Source organism: Protopterus annectens, chromosome 17.part0 (assembly GCF_019279795.1).
Source record: "Protopterus annectens isolate FY-2018-M chromosome 17.part0, PAN1.0, whole genome shotgun sequence".
In the NCBI taxonomy this organism is placed as follows: domain Eukaryota; kingdom Metazoa; phylum Chordata; order Ceratodontiformes; family Protopteridae; genus Protopterus; species Protopterus annectens.
The window spans coordinates 642,519,606-642,543,884 of NC_056751.1; the positions used below are offsets into that span (position 1 = coordinate 642,519,606).

General features: G+C 39.4%; 1 protein-coding gene across 1 annotated transcript in view; it reads left to right on the top strand.

The window, feature by feature from the left end:
- Positions 1-6,367: 6,367 nt before the first annotated feature.
- LOC122791852 (turripeptide Pal9.2-like) overlaps positions 6,368-24,279 on the top strand; it is a 49,894-nt gene continuing 31,982 nt past the window's right edge. The window contains exon 1 of the mRNA XM_044059828.1: positions 6,368-6,524. Coding sequence (XP_043915763.1) covers positions 6,488-6,524 — 37 coding nt within the window. The 5' untranslated portion in view covers positions 6,368-6,487. The remainder of the gene's footprint in view (positions 6,525-24,279) is intronic.

Below are 24,279 nucleotides of genomic sequence, written 5' to 3' on the forward strand. Positions count from 1 at the left end.
CACAGTGACACAGTGACACAGTGACACAGCTGTCTATATACATGAAATGGGAGTCTGAATATCAGTTCCTGAAGGAATGGGTATTATGTGTCAAATGAAGTTTCCTCCTGTGATGAAGTGGGATCCCACTATGTGATTGTGGCATAATACAGAGATGAGAGTCGTGAGGTGATGGGTATTCTGCATTGTAGACAATTTGTTTTAGCAATGGGGATGAGATGCAACTTGATCTTCAGACACTGAATAAATACACTTAACTTTAGATGTTAAAGCAGTAGCTGCAATGGATTGCAAATTAAATCTGCTTTCATACATTTACAGATTAATGTTACGTAGTGAGATTCAGTTTCACAGCACTTAAAGAAAAAACTCCACCCTCCATTGCAGATAACCTTAACCCAGCACTATTTTTCTCCATATAATACCAAGTAGATGTAATTTAGTTACTAGAAACTCTTCAGTACCTATCAACTTTTTCATTACTACTTGTTTCTATGCCACAGACGATGAAGAGCTCACAAAAGATTGCTACCCCTCTCTTTTCTTTTTCATTGTTTCTGGAAAATTGAGTGCTTGTGGGGTAATATTGTGTATACAGCAGAATACAGAGGACTGGAGTTTGCAAAGCTTCTAACGCCAGACATCCATATCCGTACAGGCATCACGTCAGTGGGATATATTTATATACAAGTGTGTTTAGGAAAAAGAAAGGAATTCTCCTGGAATGCCCAGCAGAAAAGCCCATTTATGTAAAAAAAACATGCAATGAGGGACATAGTGGAAAATGATGGAGAACAACAGAGCAGGTAGCTTATGGTGGTGAAATGGGTGGCATGAAGTGTGGTTTTGCCTATTTTTTTCTTCTTCCAAAGATGGCAACCAAAGGCTTACCATATCAAGTTGTTTCAGGCAGCAATTTGTCATAGACTACATAACTTTGTGTTGACAATTGTCTCTCTGCAGCTTTGTCTGTTTGTTGCCTCCCACAGTTTTACATCCTGGGACTGCACCTTGCTAAGATCAATAAAGGATTATAAAACATGCATACAAACCAGATAATATGAAACTATTTCACAATTTAGTTGTTAGAGAAATCTCTATATAAAGGACAAGGATTATTATGCTGCAGCACTACAACAGCAAACTAGTAAATACTCTTATTAGAAGTCAGTGAAATGTTGTTTTTATCACGTAACTGTGAAATAACAAAGGCAGTATGAAAAGGTCCAAGCAGTTTTCTTTTGGCTTACTAGCCCTTTGAAGTGGCATCTGTCAGATACAAATTAATGAATGAACAGAGCTACTACAATGGACTGTCAATTTTCATACCTAGCAAGATTATGGGGAGTGCTTGGATGTTAAAGATGAGTAACTGAGATGAAATCCCTTGATCTCCTGATCACAACCTGTCAAAAATGCAACGTGATGTTCAGTTGTAGCTCCTGTTCACAGGGAAGGGCTGTGCTTAATGTGAATAGGAACTGCAACTAAACTTCATCACATTGCATTCTTGACAGGTTGTGATCAAGACATCAAGGGATTTCATCTCAGTTATTCATCTGTAACTGCTAATAAAGTAAAGCACCTACAAATCCAATAATCTCACAATCAGTGATAATTTACTGTATTTGGACCCTGGCTAGTTTTTAAACAATGTGCATTCCCCACATACCTTTTTTTTGGAAGATAAATAAATTATTATATTCTTTTGGGTTCACCTTTTTGATTTTAAAACTTTTCAAACAGCTGGAATTATAAATCACAAACATCCATAGCCATCAATCACAACCACATGATAATGTTCACCTTAGATGACAGATTGTGATTAAAAAAATGGTACTCAGCACTTATTGGCCCATTGTTGGCTCTGTACATCTCTGATTATAGTTAAAATAGTAATTGCAGACACAATGTATTTCAAGCTTGCTTCACGCAAACACATATTAGCCCAAACATTCCAACTTATTTCAGAAATGGATACTAGTCCCATATAGGCAGACTGTTTAAACTCAGCAAACACTCCAGTAAGTTACTTTCATAATCAGACAGGCTGCTCCCACACCAACTGATAGAACCACTTTTCTGGTTAGCCAGAGGCCTTTGCCATTGGCTTTGACATCTGAGAAGTAAATGCCAAAGAGGAGTCAGCCTAGCACAGAGCCCTGAGAGACTTCATTGGTCACTGGCTTCTTTGTGAAAGTAGCCTCATCAGTTCTAACCTCCTGGGTCCTATCAGTGAGCAAGCTAGCTGTCCAGCATGTTGACAAGGGGCTTATACATAGTTCTGTATATTTGCTGACAATGCCAGAGTAGGGTATTGTATCAAATGCTTTAGTCAGGTATAGGTAAGCAGTATGCATCATTTTCCCCTCATCCGTTGCCAAAGTGACATTTTCAAAGTAGCCCACCAAGCATGACTTTCTTTTGACAAAGCCAAACTGGGATGGATCCAGTGTATGGAGGGCTTCTATGTCCATGCTGATAATATCCATGATAATTTTTTCAATGACTTTGAAAATAAGACTAGTCAGACAAATGGGTCTATAGTTTCCAGGATATGTTGATCATTATGGAAGGGGATGACCATTTCAGTCCTACATTCACATGGCACAAAGCTTGTTTGAAGACTATAGTTAAATAATGACTACAGGTTTCCTGATAAGTTATGTTTTCGATTGTTTAGGAGGCATCCTGGGTTTGTTATTGAGGCCCACTGAGATCATGTTCTTGACTTCAGTGAGTGCAGCCAGAACATACTTCCTAGTTATAGTTGGAGGGTTTATGTTTGAGGACATTTTTTGGGGGAATGGTTGAGAGTAAGAGTAGGGTAAAGTTGCAACTGAATTTGTCTGCTAGGGTCAATATATTACCAGGCTTGGTGAATGTGGCACCAGTAACTACCAGTTCAGCACATTGCTGCATGCTGCCCCTTGAGGATTCTGACATAGCTGTAGCTGTGGAAGTCCTTATAGTTATCTTTCATCTGGGAGGCTATCTTAACCTCAGAGCTTGTTTTGCTCGACCTAACCAGCCCTCTTTGTTGCCTATTTATTTTGATGAAATACTTTTTATCTTTATGAGAATTACCTTTCCTGATTTTTACCAAACCAATTTTTTTCTTTTGTTGTATGCCATGTTTAATTTGGGATGCCACCAGGGTGGTTTGTTTCTGGTACTGGTCCGGAACTTACTTCTGGTAGATACAGCAACCTCTATGCAGCCATTGACATGATTGTATCGAGTTTCTAAGAGCAGTTCAGCATAGGCCGCTGTGTTCTCTGGATTTTGAAGGGTATTGAATTTTGACAAACCATCATTTAATAAACAGTCATTTTCCTTGGAATAGATCCTGTTGCTGGCTGTAATGGGATTACAGAGTTGATATTGATTTTGTAGGGGACAGCTTTATGATCAGACCTTACCAGGAAGGACAAAACATTATGGGGTGCAGTGTTCTCCCATATTTCTGAGCATGAGGTCCAGTATGTTGGAGCCTCTAGTGGACATATTCACTGTTTAGTCAAGTGTTTTTATTTATGAAGTTCAGGAATCTCTGTGCCTGTAGATTTGAAGCATTATAGGATTGCCAGTCTATAAAGGGGCAGTTGAAGTCTCCCATGAATATGGTGTAAGGTTGGATGGGAAGTGTGTCTAGTAGGTCCGAGTATGCACTGTGAGCTTCATGGGGCATGCAGGGTGACCTGTAGCTAGTAAGGATATGGTGCGGGATTTTGTCTATGGTGATCTGAACATGGAGGAACACCATCAGGTTATCCTGTATGACCACCCTAAAGGTATGCTTGTTATTGATGTATATTGAGACACCTCCACCATTATCCCTAGTCTGTGTGGAAGACACTGAAACCTTGCTCTGTCAGGGTACTCGCTGACGCTTTAAACCAAGTCTCAGTAACTGCACAGAAGTCTATATTCTCAGGTGTGAGGAGGGCTTGGAAGGAGTGTATTTTTTTATGTAAGCTGCTGGCATTAAGCAGTAATAACCTGAGATTCAGGTGAGTTTTTTTTTTTTTTTTGCTATGTTGGTAGATTTGTCAATTTGACATTGCCTAAGAAGGCACTATAGTTGTGGATAAAGTGGTAAACACCATTTCTGGAAGAGAATTAAATCAAAAGGTGATGGATGTAATGGTTTCTAGCAGCAGATTGTTTGGATGATGTTGAATTAACATTCTTACACTAATTTTCTAATTCAGAGTCAGAATGATGTACTATAATAGACTACAGTGAGTAGGAGGAATGGCTAATAAATCACTCATTACTGAAAAGCTGCTGTTCAATAAATGCATGGCCAAAGGTTGGAACATGTCACATTCAGTGCATGGGCCTGTATCTGTTTGGGTATACACCAGTTTGTTGGGCTTAGTCATCAGTGTGTTATGTCAAACATCTGATTATGTTGAATGGGATAGCATTCTGTGTAAAGTAGTTGATAGAAAGGGCTAGGGGTGAGGTATTTGATAGTTTAGAAAAAAAAATAATTTCTGCATTTGTATGGGCAACTGCTATTCACTTATCCAGCCAGCAGTTTCATGTATCTAATTAGTTCAATTCAGTAGTAAGTCTATAGTCTGTCCCCACTAACAAACAAGGAGCAGAATGCAGAAAACAACTGTGAATGACAAACCAAACCAGACCGTTTTAAGGCACAAACATTCATATCTCCATAAATCTGCACATATGCCTAAGACTAATTTATTAGTGTCCTTCCAATTGCTAGCATGTTTTTAAATGTAGCAGGAAAGCAGAAAATCCAAGGGAAAGAGGAAATCCACAATAACATACAGAAAACCTACAAATTCCGTACAGAGGATTCCATATCTGAGAAATGAACTGTGCAATCAAACTTGTCTGTTAATTGCCTGTTGTTATTATTGCTGATAACTTGGGATGCACTTGGTTTTAGGTTTACTACGCTATTGACCCAAGGGTGTTTACAAGCCTTGCTGTTAAACCCCAGTATAATACTAGATGAGAGATATCGCTTATGCTCAAGTTTTTCTAGCAAGGACTACCCATGTTCGAGAGAGAAGCTGGAGCAATCCCAGGCAGAAAGAAATTTATGGTTTCCCATCTAGTCATCCATGTTGTGCTTAAACAGGGCCATGGAGGTACCCTGCTTGATATGGATGGGAAGCCTATTACAGAGGAGTGGCAATCTCTGAGAAATGCATCTGTCTCTCCAGCAAGTTCTGTTTATGTTACAGGTTATGTTGAGGTCCCTGTAACGGGTAATAATAGTCCAATATGAGTTATGGATATGCAGCATTTCCATTAGATTTGGATCAGAGACAGCCCTGTAAACCAGACAGGGCTATCTCTGACCCGTAACAACCTCTTTCTGAAAGTCAATATGCCTTAAGGATGAAAAAAAATGCCCGAAGTACCAAAAGACAAAGAAAAAAATATTTTTTTTTTTGCAGGGAGCAAGTCCCCCTGCATTGGTGATGCCCCTCCACACCCCACAAACTAATATATGCCAACTCCAAACTGTACCAAGTTGACGAAGGGAGAAATCTCCCAAAACAAGTGAATCCTTGCTGGGGTGCACTTAGAAACTGCAGCAGCAATGATGTCCTATTGGAAACAGCATTCTGTGTTATACTAGTCTTCTTTTTTCTGCATGCTACTGATACTCAAACAAATTTACCTTGTAGGGGAAACTCAGCAGACAGGCTGGGCATGTTAATTAATGTTGTAACAAAGTCTTGTGTGTGATTTTTTATTTTTATTTTTTGCTCTTGGCTATATCATTGTACTCTCTTCTGAGCTCCCTATACCAAAATTGTGGGTGATGCAACGCCAGTGCACTTACCATCTATGAAGGAATATAAGATGAAGTTTCAGGGGTGTGGAGAAGTATATTGAGAACAGGAGCCACTGAAGGTTAAGTGGACAAATGTCCAGTGCTGGTCTGTGTTACTTTTACATTGAAGAATTCCTTGTAGGTAGTGTTAATATCTTGTTATTCTGAAATGCATGCGCTGCAAGTGACTGAAGACTTGCTTGAAATTTTCGTGTCAATGTTGTTTTTACAGTGTCTTATTGCATTCTCATTTTGTAGATACACATAAGGAAATTTCACTGCATAAAATATGCCTGATTTTGTACCATTCTACACACTTTTCTTCCTGTTACTTTGCTTTCAAAACGACTGAGGCAAATTTTTCAAACCCGCTGATTATTCTGAAGGAATGCAGTTTGTCAAGAAAATACCACTTCTGTTTATAGGTCATAAACAGTTTTTCATGCAAGTTGACGATAATGGTACCTGAATGTGAAGCTTGTTCTGTCACATATTTTCAGAAATATGATCTCCATTCCAGTACTTAAAGGCATTTACTGCCAGCATTTTAGCTTAGTTTATACACAGCTACAGAGTAACACAGTTCTGGGAAGAGAGACAGTTGCAACTAGTTTCCATATAGTGAATTTGGCAGTGCTATCGTGAAGGTGACAACTCAGAAACATGAATTCCAAAGTTTGCCTCTTTGTTTTGCTGATAGGTAAGTAATTTTAAATGAATTGTTATATATAAAAATTGACATCTGGCTGCGGTAGCGTTGTCGCCTCACAGTTAGACGTTGCCCCTTCGATCCTCAGTGTCTTCTGCGTGGCGACATGCGTGAACGGGCGTTCCTTCGTTGAAAGTTGTGCGTTAGGCCCGGCAAGCCAGCTCGTAAAACTCTACTGCCAATCATTAGTGGACCGGAATTCCGCCGTGGCGAAAAAGCCGAAAGACACAAATATAACAACTGACATATAAGTAAATGTGTTTTCAATATTATTTGTAAAAGCTGATGATATTTCAGTTATAACTAAAGTGCTAATGGGTATTCATTATAAAAAAATATAGTAAATAAATAAAAAATAAATGCCTTAAGGGTGTAAAAACACTATACAGAAAACATCACCAAACCTGTTTTGTTTTTTTATAACAAATGAGAAGAATGTAAGATAACGAAAACCTTTATTAATATATTTATGATAAAAATCTATGTAATTAATATTATTAATAATATAATATATCTGAATGTTTACTAAGTTAACTGAAACATTTTTAGACAATTACCTTTCAGATACAGGAAACTAAATTGAAACTTATTTCGTCTATATTACTATAAAATATGAAGAAAGCACTGCTGACCTATAGAGTTAGTGATCACTTGAATTTATTTCCAGCATTACACACAGCATTTTGTGCATAACATGTACAATGTAATGCTGTTTCATAATATCTGATTTTTCTGCTTAAAATTAACAGTGTTTCTACAGTTTTTAAAGAGAAGTCAGCACCCAGAAAAATCCTGTGCTTACTTTAATGGCTGAGATTCTAATGATAAAAATGTCATGTTTTTTAGAAGCTGTTATAGCAAACTGGGGATCTTGAACAGTGACAGGATTGCGGCAAGAAGTAGACACTAATGGAAGGATCCAGAATTAGCAGTTAAATAAAGTACAAAGAGAAAGCAGAAAACTGTCACTATCATGTGAATAGTGCACTGCTGTTAAAGAAACAAAACAAAAGACAACTGTTCTTAGCCTTACAGTATTTATGTTATAAATAGTAAGAAAGAGTGCAGTCATTCTATCAGATGACTTTATTTGCTTGCAGGAAATGTTACGGGGCTGAGACAAATGGCTAAGCTGCCTTTAACTGAGATACTTCTGTCCCTTCGATTCTGGAGTCTAGCCAGTAGTTCAGGAGGTCAAAATGTCAAAAGACTGTTTATAAGTATAAAAAATATTCATACCTGCTGGTAAGATACAATGAAATGTTCTCAACACTATTGACTACCACAATAATGGCAAAAGAGGCCCCATTTCTCTGGTTCTTCCATCTTGTACTTTTTGAATTGTATTTATTGTGCAGCCAATTGGGTAAAACAAGTTTTGACAGTATATTGGTAGGTTTTCCTTTCTGGCAGAACTATTCTGAAGGATAACACTGATAAATAGATGGCCAATGCTTCTGTGTCATCCCACACTATGTTTGTTTTAAACCACATTTACAAATATGTTTGTAACAGACCATATCTTCATTGTCCACTCATGTTTTTTTTCACTCCTATCTCGTCCTAGCTGCATCTTCCTGAAAAAATATAAAACTGATAAGTACGGTGAAAATTGTACTAAAGCATTGATTGAGATCAGTAGAATTCATCCATGCTGTCTACATATATAGTATTGTGCACATTGTGGGGAGTGATTTCGTGGCATGGTAGTGGCCTAAATGTGTCTTACCAGAGAAAAGAACTCATTCTGATTGTAGCTCTACTTCCAAATACCTGTATGAAGTATGACCTGTAAAACCATGTCTGAATAATAAATATTTCTGAATAATTCATTCTGATAAAGCTTTCTAATCTGCCAATTTATTTTTATTTTATTTATCATCTGTTATCTGAGTAAGTGGAATGGTTCACGGACCCTTTTCATTTACAACCTAGACTTCAAGTTTCAGAGAACTTTAATAAATAATTTCACCAACCTCCCATGGTGCAGAGGGATATATTATTATTGTTACTGAGATGATCTGTGTTCGAGTAGCAGGCATGCAAACTGGAAGGAGTGGGACCAAGAAGATGGGAGTAAAATGGCATTTGGCTCTCCCATCATGTAGCTTGGACTGCACTTGGGTGACACCCTGTAGGAGCTCTTGGTGATGACGCTTGTGGAGTCTGAGCCAGAAGGGTGTCTTTTCACTGCATAGTAGTGTAAGGTCAACAGAGTCACATAAGCAAGTTCTTCTGCTACTCCTTCAGAGGACTGGCAGCTCAAATGTTCCTCATAGCTGCCACTGAGGGGTTAGGAGCTCCTGGGGCTGAGAGGAAAACCATTTTGCCCTCATCCATTGCTGACTGTCTCACTTCAACAGGAGGCAATAGGGACAGTTAAGTGGGTGCCCCCACATGTAGGAATGAATGGGCCAATTAGTCATTAGTCTGATGACTGACAGAATGATGGGTTGTAAATGATCAAGCAAACAAACCAACAAAAACAGTTTCAAAACATCAGTGGATGACAGGTGATCCGCTGTGGCAACCCCTAATTGGGAAAAGCCAAAAGAAGAAGTGTATGCATACTTCACATCCTGTAACTTGGTACACTGAAAAATTTACATTTTGATTCACATGGCAAAAGCAACATGCATGCTCTTCAATTAGATTTCAGTGTTTCATAATCAGTGCAGGAATGTAAGAATACCCATTAGCAAGTATTTAAACTAAGAAGTATAAGAATTTCAGAAAATGAGAAATGTGGCAAGATCGGTATGTGAGCTGTTTTAATAGAAGGTGAGAAGAGTTAAGCTGAATAAATAGGGAAAAATAAGTGAGTAGTGGAGAACTGTGAATGGATGGGATATTGGGTATAAGAGAATAAAGATTCAAACAGTTGATTCAAAAGAGTTTATTTTGAAGCAGGAAAGATTGGGTTTATATCATAACATCGAAGTCGCAAGACATCGAATGTTATAATATCGAGCCCAACACCTCGAAGACTGTGAATAGCGATGCTACAGAACATTGAATTCTTTCCCAGGGAAAGAATTTGGTGGGATGTTCCCATGGCTTCGCTATGTCCTCCACTGTGGTGCAATCTCAGAGTTGGTATATTTAAGTAGGGGGGTGTGGGGGGTATGGGTGGTGAAGCCCCCCCACATTAGCAATAGTTTTTAGTGTTTACATGTTTTGTGTTGTGTGCTGGAACAGCGATTTTCTTCCAGGGAAAAAAAATCAGCGTTCTCAGCTTTCGGTGTTTTCAGCATTTGCGGTTACCAGTTTGATGTCCTGGCATTCGATGATATCACATTTTGATTATGTGATATAAACCTGGAAAGATTAGGTTCATAAGGTAAAGAGTTCCATGTTACCTGGGCAAGTTTATGGAAAACCTTTTCACTGCTGGGTATAGTGTAGGCTTTCCTTTGCATTCAGAGGGAATAAAGATGTGATACTAGGTGGCCTTTTGGTTATCAAGGGACAGTAGTTTAACTAGAAATATTTGTGAATGGTGGTAGAAAAGAGGAAGGTGAACCTTTAGGCAAATGAAAACCAGAACCCACTCTCAAAGTGCTCATTTAGGGTGTGTGCTGGAAAGACATAAATGGTTCTTGGACTGATATTGCCTTGTAGTCTCATTGATAATGTAATAAAATTGCATTAGAAAAGCTTAGGAAGACATAGTGCTGGGTCCTGATATATGAAAGGTTTATAAAACAATTTATTTATTTATTTTGAAAAATGGTTGAGTTAGAAGAACTACTGAGAGAGAAAATGCAGAACCACGATCTTTTGGGTAATGGAGTATGGCTTAAAGAGGTACGCTAATGAGTATGCCAGTTTTAATTATCACATTCGGATCATACCAGTTACAACATTTGTGAAAAGTCTACCAGACCCAGCAGGAAGTCACAGGCATCAGTCAGTCATTGGCCCCTGTTCCACTACCAAGCTACAACTTTGAACACATTTTACCACATATTTACTACCCCAGCCCCAAGAAATACACAGTCATGGAAACTGCACTTATCAGGTGTCCATTGTTGATTTTTACACTACTAATTGCATTAAGTTTATTTTGCTCCTGCAGCATGTCTACGTCAGTGGTAATTTGACAGTCCTGTGACAAAGGCAGCATGGCTTACAATCACTTCAACTTCCTCATAGTGTATTTGTAGTGTATTGGATTTCATAATGAGTTTCCTTATTCACAGTCAGCTCTCCTGTTTTGCTCTAAATGGAGTCACTTCTTGGTGGGAAAAGAAATAGTGTGTGTGGTGCATTTCAACTATGGGTGAGCAAGTACAAGCATTGCTTCCGATGACATCCAAATTCACCAGGCAGTCATAATTTATGACCACAAAATTGATGTTTTCAGGGCCAATGTTTGTGCAGCATATGCAGGCATGGACCACTGTGATTAAGTAAGTTTAAACTCCTGGCAAATATCTGACCACAATCAATGTAATAGCCACTAAAATGCCTGAAATATTATTTCCACCCTTATCCTTTCATTCTGCATTTCTGAGAATTATAATTACGGTCCTTGCACTTCTAGCAGACATCCTGCCCTAACGGCTTACTAACATTCATTGTCTTTCCATTTACTTAGCATCCTACTGTCTATCTAGCTACACTCTGTTTGGGAATTGACTGATTTTGGCAAAGCTGGGGAAGTCTAACTATTCTTTACTGATCCTCTGTATTGCATGGCTCTAAAAATGTTTTCTAATTCCACCTTAATTTGAAAAATGGAATTTGAAGTGGAATTCCAAGTGCAATTTTTAGGTGGATGGCAAAAACTCCCAGGCCTGATTTCTCATACAGAGACCTTCACCTACTTTTACTCTCTATCTTACTATAATCATTTCCAAGGCTGCTGCACCTTGGGGGAGGGATAATGCCCTTGGTTATCAAAGAATGCAGGTTTTTACTCAGTAGATTTTTTCATTCACAATGTCTAAGTTGTGCTTGCATTTATCCAGGGATTGCCCTTGATGAAACCAAAATTGGGTTGGCTCCAGACATTGGACCCAAACCAATTTGGTTTCAACAAAGGCAAGTCATGCCTAATCAAACTGGTGGACTGCTTTGAGAAGGTCATCAAAGCAGTGGATTAGAGCAAAACTGTTGACACTGCCAGCCTTGACCTGGGCAAGGTATTTGACACCATACCCCACTTGATCATTGTTGACAAACTTAAGAGGTTAGATACAGACCCTTATGTCACTGGTGGATAGCCAAGTGGCTCACAGACAGGACCCAGTAAGTTAGAATTGGTGAGTACAACTCTATAAAGAGGCCAGTCACAAGCAGAGTCCTGGGATCGCTCATTTTGGCATTTAATTCTATGAAGTCAAGGTCAATGTCAATGGCCTCTGGTTGACTAAATTTGCTGATGATTGCAAATTAGGTGTTGTCATTGAATCCCCCACTGACACAAATGTTGTCCAGGAAAGGCTGACACCAACAAATAACTGGTGTCAGAGCCATGGTCTAAAACTAAATGCCAAGAAATGCATAATAGTATAGTATCTTCAGGGAAGTCATCCACCCCTGGTAACTACCATATTGACAACACGCCCCTATGAGTTGACCCGGTTCTGAGGGACTTAGGGACACACATACACAGTAATTTAGCCTTTGGCCATCAAGTGTCTACAGTAGTGAAGAAATCATTCTATGTTGTGGAACTTATAAACAAAGGCATGGCATCTAGGTCCAAAGAAGTCATTGTTACACTGTATTCGGCATTCATCAGACCTATCATTGAGTACAATGCCCCCGTTGGTATGTACATAACCAGGCATATCCAAAAATTGGAACATCCACAGATGCTCCTCATTAAAAGAATACAGGGAGAAAGTGATGTAGACTGTCTGCAAAAGCATTATAATCTATTTGTAATCTTTTGCCATTTTTGTTGAAGAAATATTGAGAAATGATCTAAAGAGTACAAAACAAAATTACCCCCTGTGCCAGAGTGTGAGTCTTTATTAAATGCCCAGGCAATGATTGTGCTTTTCCCAAAACTGATTCTTGTCCATGTATGAGTGTGAATACATGTACCGTCATCTGCCACATATTCAGTCTTCAATTTCCTGTGGAATTATTACAGAACTGCACAAAATAGTCATTAAAAGGAGAACATCACACTTGGCTGGCTTTTGAGCAGTAATGCGGTAGAGAATTTCTGCAAAAATTGCAGACTTGAGAGTTTTCAGACTGTTCGTGCAGAACAGGATTAGTGCAGCATCACTATGGGTTCATACTGAAAAAGGTCAACTCATCAACAAATGTAAAATAAAATAAAATAAAAATCCTGAATGTTAGAATTTCCAAGTTCTATTTGACTAGAAGCATGCCTAACAGGAAGATGTTAATTTAAAACTTTAGCATCAAGGTACCTGCATGGTGCAGATGATAGACTCCTGATTGCATTTTATGAATTCAGATAACAGGTCTGCTCACTGGATGAGTGAGCTAAGTGGGAAGGACTGAGCAATTGACACTATCTTTCCTTCCTTTAGAGAGCAGGTATCAGTTTAGGAGCCTTATCCTGCTGAGTAGAGGGTGACACTGTGATTGTGCATGTTTAGTTCCTGCATTGGTGGTGGAGAATGGAGTGTTGGGCAAATGATTCACAGTTACACACACAGCAGCATGTATCTGATGGGCATGAGCTGTCACTGTACACTCCACCCAATATATATTTCATTCCCACACCCAAGTTTCATTTCCCTACATAAATAAAAAATAAAAATTACTAGCCTGCTTATTATATGACACCCTCCTTTTTGGCCCTTATCTTTTAGGATGGAACACCTGGACCATAGAGGAAGGACATGGATAATAGGTAGTGCATGCAGGGACCAAAAGAACATTTAAATCTAAAACAATGTATCAGCAACTGGGTGGAAACTATGTGAAGAATTACTGTAAAGTATTAACTGTTGGAGAAAGAAATTCACACCTTTAGGTAGATTTCATCCTACAAAGATGTAGTCCAACAAAACTCACTTTACAGAATTGTAATATGGAGGGAGCATACAAAAATCTTGAAATTCTCACTAGCTTCATGCATAAGAAGTAAAACAAAAAGTAACATTAACGCTTTGTTAGTGGCGGCACATCCCACTATATCCCATATGTCAATCTGTGCCCTACAATACTACTCTTCAGTTATATCGAGGTCAAGATACCATGAGGAGAAGAAATACATGTGAATATCTACAAGTCCATGCTATAGTGATATGCCTGCATTTGCTGCCCTTTGAGATCCACCCCTGATATACAGTTGCTGCAATTAAAATGTTCAGAGTAAAGCCTATGAGGTCATGTTTGTAATGCTATAACAGTGACAAGATAAACACCATTGTGGTCTTGATTATGTCATTCATTATTCTATTAGTATAGAGTGGTTTCTGTGATTTGTGTGTGCATTGTTTTTTTTCAATAAACACCAATAAAGGTGAAATGCAGTGTTAAGTTATTGTCACACCATAACAAATAATACAAGTCCAGGAACAGTCATATAGTTACAAAATTTATTAGATTAAATCAATTCATATTTTGCCCATAATATTGGGAAGACAGCCATGCTTAACTTGTGACCTGTAGTTTTCTTAGAATTTTCTGCAGAGTAGTACTTACCTGTGTGTTTGTCAGAAGTGTTATTGCTAGCAATGAGATATTCATTGTTTCAGCAGGAAGTTTATAGCACAGTCCTGTCCCCATGTAGTTTCAGAGTTTGTACAGCATATGGTTGTAATTAATTGGTGTATTTTTTGTTCTACTGGCTTGTTTTTAACACCAACAGGTTATGACCATAACAATATGAGCAGGGGTGTATAACACAAAAGTGTCTCTGTCCCTGCTGTTTACTATAATATTCCATCAAAAACTGAACATTTTCTGTATTTTGTGTATTCACCAAACCACATCATCAGTGAACAACTTTCTGTGTGACTACACTTCTGTAGGTGAAAATTCTTCTATACATGATATTCAAAAACAGTCAAGTTTACTGTTACACATGCAGGAGGTCAGCTTTGAAGGGCGTGGAAGTAAGAGAAGAGGGCACCAAACTTTGGTAGTATCAATCAGTATCTCCTTGACTAAGGCATGCACATGGTAGAGAGATACCTTTGTTTCCTTAAAGTATAAAGTACAGTTGTGTAAAATCTAAGCATTGCTGTAAATGTCTTTCTTTTCACTGTTGCAGTATTAATAAGCTCTGGGATCTCCTGTCAAGGATAGCTCAGTGTCTGCCCAGTATGCTACCCACGTAAGCATAACACTTAAACCTGATGTACATATGCTCCCAACTCAGAAATTAGGTGCTCCAGGAGAACCAGAACCCACAGTGGAAAGAAAGACATGTACATCCAGAAAAAAGGAAGGACGGGAGGATAGGAACCTCATGCCCAGCACAAAAATAATACCCCTGCATAAGGAATAAAAAAAAGGGGCAGGAGGGAGTGAGTGAATACTGCAACAGTGAAAAGAAGGACATCTACTTATAGTAAGATTTTACACAGCTGTAGTATATTCTTCCATATCACTGTTGCAGTATTCATCACCTCTGGGACAGTACAAAAGTTAGAGTAAGGGCAAGCAGGAGCCATCCACAAACCAATGTAGGATAGCTTTGGTCAAACCTACTCAGGTCCTGGAAATAACATCCAGTCTGTAATGTTTTGTGAAAGTGTGAACTGAAGACCAAGTAGCAACTTCAAGAATGGAGTTGGTGTCCACATCTTTGAAAAAGCGTCCAAGGAGCCACTGCTGTAGTGGGATGAACCCTCATGGAAGAAGACAACTGCTTACTATGAAAAGAATAACAAAAGGAAATGGCCTTGGAAATCCAGGAGGAGATGGTTTGCTTACAAACTGCCAAAGCCAGTGTCCTGGTATGAAAAGAAACAAAGCTGATCAGATTTACGAAAGGCCTTTGTTTTGTCTAGGTAATATCTGAGTTGTCTATTTAAATCAAAGGTATGAAGAACCTTCTCACTAGCAGATTGCTAAGAAGGGAAAAAAGAAGGAAGATGGATAGAATAATTAATGGACAACTCATTAACCACCTTGGGCATAAAAGAAGGATTTATGCAGAGAGACACCTGTCTCTTTGAAAAACCAAAAAAGAAGGAACCGCCATCAAGGCCTGTAGTTCAGACACCATATTGGCAGATGATAAAGCAACTAACAAAACAGTCTTCCAGGTACAATGTTGCAAAGAAGAAGAAGAAGCAGTAGGCTCAAAACGAGCTTTTCAAGGACAAAATTAAGATCCAAAGAAGAGGGAATGGACTTTCTTGGGGGTCTAATATGAAGGATGCCTTTAAGAAACTGCTTGAATTCAAATCTAGATGCTGAAAGAGGAGCAAGTGGCAGACTGGCAGAAATGGCTGACAAGTAGACTTTCACTGAAAAGTATGCCAAACCAATATGCAGAAATTTACACAGATAAGAAAGAACCAAAGAGACCCCCACTGAAAAGAGGTCCTGGTAATGTTTGAGACACCAAACAGAAAACCTCTTCCATTTGGACATATATGATTTCCTGGTATTAGGTTTCATGTCCTCCTACAGGACCCAAAGTTTGTCCTCAGAAAACTGGTGCCAGAAAAAAATCAAAACCCTATCACCCAATGCATCAGCTGAAGAGATGATAGATTAGGGTGAAGGAGAGCTTCTTTTTCCCTGTGTCAAAAGACCCATGCTATGAGGTAACTTGTGATGATTGCCCCTCACTAGATGGAATAATAGTGGGAACCAGTGCTGTCTGGGACAAAGGGGGTTACAAACAAGATTTCTGGAGAGTTTCTCATGATTTTGTGAAGGACCCTGGAAGAAGAGGAAGGGGAGAAAAGGCATGCAAGAACATTTCTTCCCAAATAACAGACCTGGCATCCACCTACCACGCAAAAGGACTTGGGACCCTAGAACAGAACTGAGCAAATGTCCTATTCAGAGGGGAGGCAATGAGATCTAATTGAGTAATACCCACCAACCATTTCCAGAAACACATCCTTGTGAAGAATCCATTCATGAGACTGTGTCCTGGACCAGCAGAGAAAATCCTGCCACAAGATTGTATTCTGAAGGTATAAGGACTGTCTGTGGGGTGACCTGTAGATTGATGGCTATTTCCCATGTTTGAAGGGGTAACCTGCAAAGAAGGTACAACTTCATGCCCCCCCCCATTTGTTGATGTACAGCATGACTGTGGTGTTGTCTTTGTAAACCTTCAAGGGCCCCAGGACCCAGAGATGTTGAAAGTTTGAAGGGGCAAAATAAGAGCCCACATTTGCTTGATAGTGGTGTGATCCACCTTCTGTTGAGATGACCAAAGGTCCTGTACCTTCAGGGTGCCTGAAGAGGCTCCACACTCCAGCTCCGATGCATCTGTGAAGAGTTCACAAGATGGCTGGGAAGAATGGAAAGAAATACCTGGGTTGAGAAATAGCTGCTAAATCCACCAGTGAAATTCCATTTGAGACAGGTGAGCAGAGGACCTAGATGGACCAGTGGGTGGAGGTATTGAAGCCATACTGGTTTTAGGTATCACTGAAGCTTCTTCATATGAATCCTGGCCCAGGGGAGCAGGGGAACAGTGAAGACCATAAACTCCAGAGCCCAGATAAACTCCCTGACTGGAAGAGAAGACATAGGAAGCAGGGACGGAATGTAATTTGTGAGAGACAGAACATTGGAAGCAGGACCAGATGCCAGCATTGGAACAGTCTGGAATCTGCAGTCTAGGAAAAAATTATCCTGAGATGGAGTCAACAGTGACTTTTGAAGATTTACAGTGAACCCCATGCTGTATAATAGAAGCTGGGTAAAATGAAGATCCTGCACCAGCTTGGAATGGAATGGAGCTCAAAGCAAGTGGTCATCCAGATAAGGAAATATTTGAATGCTCTGAATCTTACATAAACTGTCTAGCCCCTGTACCCACCTTTTGAACACCCTTAGGGCTGTTGAAGGCCTAAAGGGTAAAGCAGAGAACTGAAAATGGCAGAAACAGAGAAATACAAATATTTCCTGAATAGAGACTGGATAGAAATGTGAAGACAGATGTCCTTCAAATCCAAGGAAGCCAGAAAGGGTTGGGGGAGCAACAGGGGAAACAAAGCCTGAAGAGACAGCATTTGGAAGGAAGGTAGCATGAGAAAGATGCTCAGAAAGGAAAGATCCAGGACAAGTTTCCAAGACCTGTTTTTGTCTGGGAACCAGAAACATTCTGGAATAAAAATCCAAACCCCTCTCAGTCTGAAGAATATGTTGAACAGTACCATGGTCCAGAAGACCCTGCAATACCCCTTGAAAATGATGAAGCTGTTCTTCAGGGCATTTAGGAATAGCAGAAATGGAGGAATGGTCTTCCACATCATAGAGTAACCCTGCCAGATAATGGAGAGTACCCAGGGTGATTGCAGTAATCAGCTACCAAACTGGGAGAGAAAGAGAAAACCTGAGTGAAAATGAGTCAGATGGCTGCAGGTTTGCCAGGAAAGGACTGCTTCTAGGGCCTGGATGTTTGAGTAGGCTTATCTGAAAAAAAAACATGCTTAAGTGTCTTTTTGCCTATGGAAAAAAAAAAAAACAGTCATATTAGTATAGTTCATTTGAAACTTTCCAAAAGGTGAGACAGAACCCTGCTTCAAATCCTCTGTAACCTTACCCTGATCCTATAATGTCTTGAAAAGGTCAGCCACAGCAGTAATAAATAAAGTCTGGTTACCCATGGGAGTGTCAAGAAGTTTTGCTTTAACATCATCTGTCAAGGCTTGAAGCCAAAGCCAGGAATAGCACCTCATCACTGAGCTGGAGGCAGCAGCCCTAAAAGATGCATCAGCTGCATCCTGACAACATTTAATAGAGTGATGGGCAACCTGAGAAGTGGAACTGTGAAAGGAGAGAGCTGAGGTCTTACCCTCAGAATCAAGAATATTTGAAGCAATCTTCCCAATCTGGAAAACAAGAGACTTGTCATATGAGTCTGGTAATTGATAGCGGCAGAAAGTGAGGGGGGGGGTGTAGCTATAATCGGTTGCTATATACCCCCTGGCAACAACTTAGCAACTCTTGAAACCCTGCTCAAATGAATTTCTAATGCCCTCCAGCATGAAGCCATAATCTTAGGGGACTATAGCATTGACTGGTTATCCTGTAATTCTAATTCTCCTACCAATTCCACCAACCTCAATGGATTTTTCCCAGCTCATCCAAACTCCCACAAGAGTGGATAAAACAATCAAGAGACAGTCAATACTTGACTGGATTCTGACTAAAAAAACAACACTTATCTCCCAATCAGGCTATCTCCCAGACAGCCTGAGTGAGCACTTACCCAAATTTGTAATAAGACATCGCACAACCCAGGAAAAAAAAACATTTTCCAAACTATCAGAAACAAACAAAAAAACTTAAACCCAACTACCTCTGTTAATACCCTAAAAGCCTGTAACTGGACCCCTCTTAAGTACCTTAACCTAGATGAAATTGTTCAATACTTCAGCTCAACCTTCTAAGATATCGTCAACTCACAGGCCCCCCTTCGAACCATAAGAATTAAATCTAACTACCCCCCTGGATGAACTAAGACACCTGATCTCTGCTGAAATCCAGAGATAAAGCCTAGGTCCAATGGCACAAAACTGGAACACTCATTGACAGGCAAGCATTTCTTGAACTCCGCAATAAAGCAAAAAAAAAAAAAAAGTGTCAAAACAGACAAAATTAGGTACTATCACAACATGCAAACCAAATATTATTATCAAAATAATCTCAAAAAATTTTGTTTTGAAATTAACACTATTCTCCACCGAGGTAAATCTAGCACTCCATTTCCAACATTAACAGATACTATACTTAATGTTCTCACTCAATTCAACATATTCTTCACTGATTCAATTCTTAGGCTTGAAACTCCCAAAACTGTTCATCTTCTAACCCACCTTCTGAACTCCTTTCTAACAGCAATGGCTTTACTTTCCATCCTGTCCCTACAGACACAATTAAAAAACTCCTCAAGAATCTAAAGCCCACCACTTTAGCTGCTGACAAACTCCCACCTGAATTTGTAAACATAGTTGCTGATGCTATTGCATACACAGTATCCATTTTTATCCACTGCTCCATATCAGAAAATCAAGTCCCAGACATCTGGAAAGTGTCTTATATTATCTCACTCCATAAAGTGAGTAGCTCAAAAGAGCTAACCAACTATTGGCCCATAGCCATACTCTCACCCCTGTACAAAATACTGGAAAGGTGTATTCACTCAAAAAAATGAATTACCTTACCACCCACAACCTACTCACTAACACTCAACATGGCTTCAAGCCATATCACAGAACCACAACAGCCCTTATGTCATTCACACATACAGTCAACAACCACAGAAATAATGGTAACTTTATGTCCACTGTCTTTCTAGCACTCGCTAAGGCATTTGATATGGTTAACCACAACAAACTAATTTCATCCGTCTTTGAAATGAACCTCAGCAGACCCACCATCACCTGGTTTCAAACAAACAGGCAGCAAGCAGTGCAGTGGAAGCATGAACTCTATCCTCTACTACCAGTTACACTAGGCTTTCCCCAAGGCTCCATCCTTGGTCTTTACTAACCACCTCCACTCCTCTTCTCTTCATGCCTCAGTCATCCAGTACGCTGATGACTCAGTACTAATCTGTTCCTCTCTTTCTCTCCAAGAACTTCAACTAAAAACACAGGCATCTTTCCACTCTTTAGAGGAATGGCTTACCAACTCTCGACTAATACTAACCCTAATAAAACCAAACCTCATATTTCCACCAACTAACCTCAACACTCATGCACTCACTTTCACTGTCACATCTCACAACAAAACCACTAGCTCTAATATCACTCACACCAAACTACTTGGAGTTGAAATAGACTGCAACCTGAGATTTGACAATCACATTTCACTCACCATTAAAAAATTACATAAATAATTAGGGGTGGGCTATATAGAAACAGGCAATTCCTCACAAACTGTACCAAGGCAAAAATTGCACAAACACACCTCCTGTCCACACTCTTATATGCCTCACCTATCTTCACCGATCTTAGAAAATCAGATATTGCTAAACTTAAAACCTGCTATAACAAAATTATAAAATTTACTTCCAATAGTCCACATTTCACACACCACTGCGGAGTCCTAAAAAGACTTAACTGGCTCAAACTCCCTCAACTTCTCCTCTAGAACCAGCTTGTATTAGCCCATAAAATACTTTACTACACAAAGAAAACCCCTGCATTACAAAACCTAATACATCCCTACTTCAGTACTAGGGTGCTGCACTCCAAATAATAAACTTCTCCTTCAAGTCACTAAACCCAACAACTCTGCTGGATCTTCCCTATACTCAAATTTTATAGCCAAAAAGTGGAAGACTTTGCCCACTAATATAACTGCAATTTCCTCCTTAACCCAATTCAAACAATCCCTAAAATCACACTTACAAGCCAGCTGGATATGTAACTGTAACTCTCCAGGCTAGACCTCAGGTCACACAGGTTTACCTCTTCTACCTTCCTGTAAGAAAGTTATCTTCCCTTCAGCCTGAAACACTTCCTTCATTCATCTATGTCCTAAGCTTAAACACCAGAATATTCTCTGTATTTCAACTACACCACCCTTACTATTTGCCGTTTAACTATACAACCTTAAGTGTGTCACCCTTCCAACAGTAAAGTGTATCCTAAACCATCTTAACAACATTACATATCCAGTTTCACCCTTCAAACTGAATAGTGTCTTTAAACTCGTCTAAGTACAAGTGTTATCAATTAAAGATGACTACCATTATGGTTTTGATGTATTATGTAAAGTATCTTGCTTCTGTATCTAGGAAATTATGTAAAAGGTAAAATATCATGCTTCTGTAACTAGGAAATGATGTAAAAGGTAAAATATCATGCTTCTGTAACTAGGAAATGATGTAAAAGGTAAAATATCATGCTTCTGTAACTAGGAAATGAGTTAAAAGGTGAAATGTCATGCTTCTGTAACTAGGAAATGATGTAAAAGGAAAAATATCATGCTTCTGTAACTAGGAAATGATGTAAAAGGTAAAATATCATGCTTCTGTAACTATGAAATGACGTAAAATGTGAAATGTCATGCTTCTGTAACTAGGAAATGATGTAAAAGGAAAAATATCATGCTTCTGTCACTAGGAAATGATGTAAAAGGTAAAATATCATGCTTCTGTCACTAGGAAATGATGTAAAAGGTAAACTATCATGCTTCTGTCACTAGGAAATGATGTAAAAGGTAAAATATCATGCTTCTGTACCTGTGAAATTATCCTTCATTATACTTATGTTGTATGTGTTTTGTTATATGTGAGGCATTTCTCCACATGCCTCCGCTGAAAAAAGACTTGTGTCCAGTCGGACCTTCCCAGTAAACAAATGTAAAATAAATAAAATAAATAAACTGATAGCCCTGAAGGCTAAAACAGCCTATAACTGAGTCTAATATATTTACTTGCAACTAAACCTGCAGCATTTTCTTGATATAGTTTATTATATCCTCAGAGTATTATGCAGTATTTTTCAACCTTCTGAAAAATTACACTGCTTTATGGATCTCTGATTGTCACTGATTCTTTCTTTGTATAAATTTATTACTCCAATGGAATATGCTGTACTGTGCGCACTCTGGAAATGACGGTGTTGCTTAATTGTATATATAATTGTCATTCATCTTTTTGCATGAGTTTAGAGCTCCAGTGTAATATGCTGTTTTGCCAGCACTCTGGAAATGTTTGCATTACTGAATGTTTGCATAATTGTTAATGGAGCTTTTTTCCCCCGGTCTCCACTGAAAACGGGCTCTTCTTGGCCCAGTGGACTTCCCCAGTTATCAAACTGAAATAAATAAAATAAAATAATAAATAAATAAGTTATATCTTCTTAGCATTTCTCTTCATGGCTGTACTGTTCTTATCTGAAGGGAGGAGCTTGGAAGAAGGCAGCAGCCTAGAAGGCTTATTAATAAATACTGAAATCTTTGCAGGATCAGAGGAAGGGCATTTGCACAAGAACTTGGAGGCGGCACCTTATAGAACCTATCAGGTTTCTGAAGAGCTGGAAGTTGAGAATTTGGAGTCAAGGAAGCAGCAGAGAATGTATCAAATAGAGCAGACAACACAGAAGGGACAGCTGAAGGTTAAGGAGAGTCCATTTGTAACTTCTCAAAATACCTTTTCTGGATGTCTGATACTTAAGAGCAATCCCATTTGAAATAATCCACCATACACTGTATCATGTCACCAAGCTCTTCAAAGGAGAATTGGGACTGACAGATTCCTTCTCCTCAAATCCAAAGTCTAAACGTGAAGGCAATTGAGAGGAACAGGATAAGGAGTCAAGCTCAGAATCATAATCCTCATCTGAAGACACCAGATCCCTAGCCCTCCTAGGGGTAGAGTATCAAGGAGGTTCAGGAAATGAGCCCCCTGGGGAAGCTTCAGTGCACAAGCCTTCAGTGAAGTCCTGCCATTCCCTTTGTAGATCCCTATGGGCTGGGTCTATATTACAAACCCGAATGCTTACCTTATTGAAAAGCAAAAACATAGAACATCCAGAAGAGCGAAACCAGAAATGTGGAATCGTCATGGTTGGCCTTCTGCGGTATAGCTCCGCAAGGTAAGTGTGCGATGGTTACTGACCTTAGGATTAGGGTGCGGGTTAAAGTAAGTGCATAGATGGTAATGTATGTTAGAGTTAGTGTAGGGGTATGTTAAGTGTATGTGTGTGGATTATTTAGTTTGTTTGGGTTTAGCTTTTTAAGGTAAGTGTGCGATAGTTACGGACCTTAGGGTTAGGGTGCAGGTTAGGTTAAGTGCATACATGGTGGTATATGTAAGATTTAGTGTAGAGTTAGAAGTAGGGTTTAGTATAGGGCTAGAAGTAGGGTTTTGATTAGTGTATGTATGTGGTTTATTTAGTTTGTTTGTGTAGGTAGTATGTAGCAGGCGGTGGGGTGGGACAAGTATGATAGTTTGCCATTTTGAATTTCGCAGTTTAAGGCATTCAGTGTTTATGCGGTTCGATGAGGAGGGGTCAATGTTTAGGGATTTGATAAGGTAAGTGTTGACCCTATGGACTGACATGACATGCTTAGTCTTCTGCCTTTCCTTCACTGGGACATTCACTCTGATGAAACATGGAGGTTTGGACCCCTGCCTGGATTTGATTAAGGTACCTGGCACCTCATCCTTAACAAGATCTGAGGAATCTCTCTAGCCCCCTCAGAAATAGTCAGCCATGGCTCCCCCTCACTGTCTGCCACAGACATTTGCAAGGCCTTCAAGGACATTCAAGAAGCAGGTTCCTTGCTGTCCTCCAAGAAGGTTGTGGTAGAAGAAACAGATGGCAATGCCATAGTATCCTCTGGATTCTCAGTCACCTTAAGAGAAACATCTAGAGGGGGCTAGACAGCAGTAGACTCAGGCTTAGACTTCTTGGCCTTCTTTTTGAGTGGTATCTGTGCCTTGGGGCAAATGGATCCTGCCATGGTACCTTGGACCAAGATCTTGAGACACTGGTTCTCAGAGTAAATGGAAAGTGAAGAAAAGCAGCTATGCAAAGTCTTGGGTACAAAAGCCTGAAAGACAGAAAACTGAGTGTGTTTGTAAGATGCACCAAAGAAAAACAGGCACCTACCATGATGGTCTTTATGGGGAATCTGCCTCCCACACTGA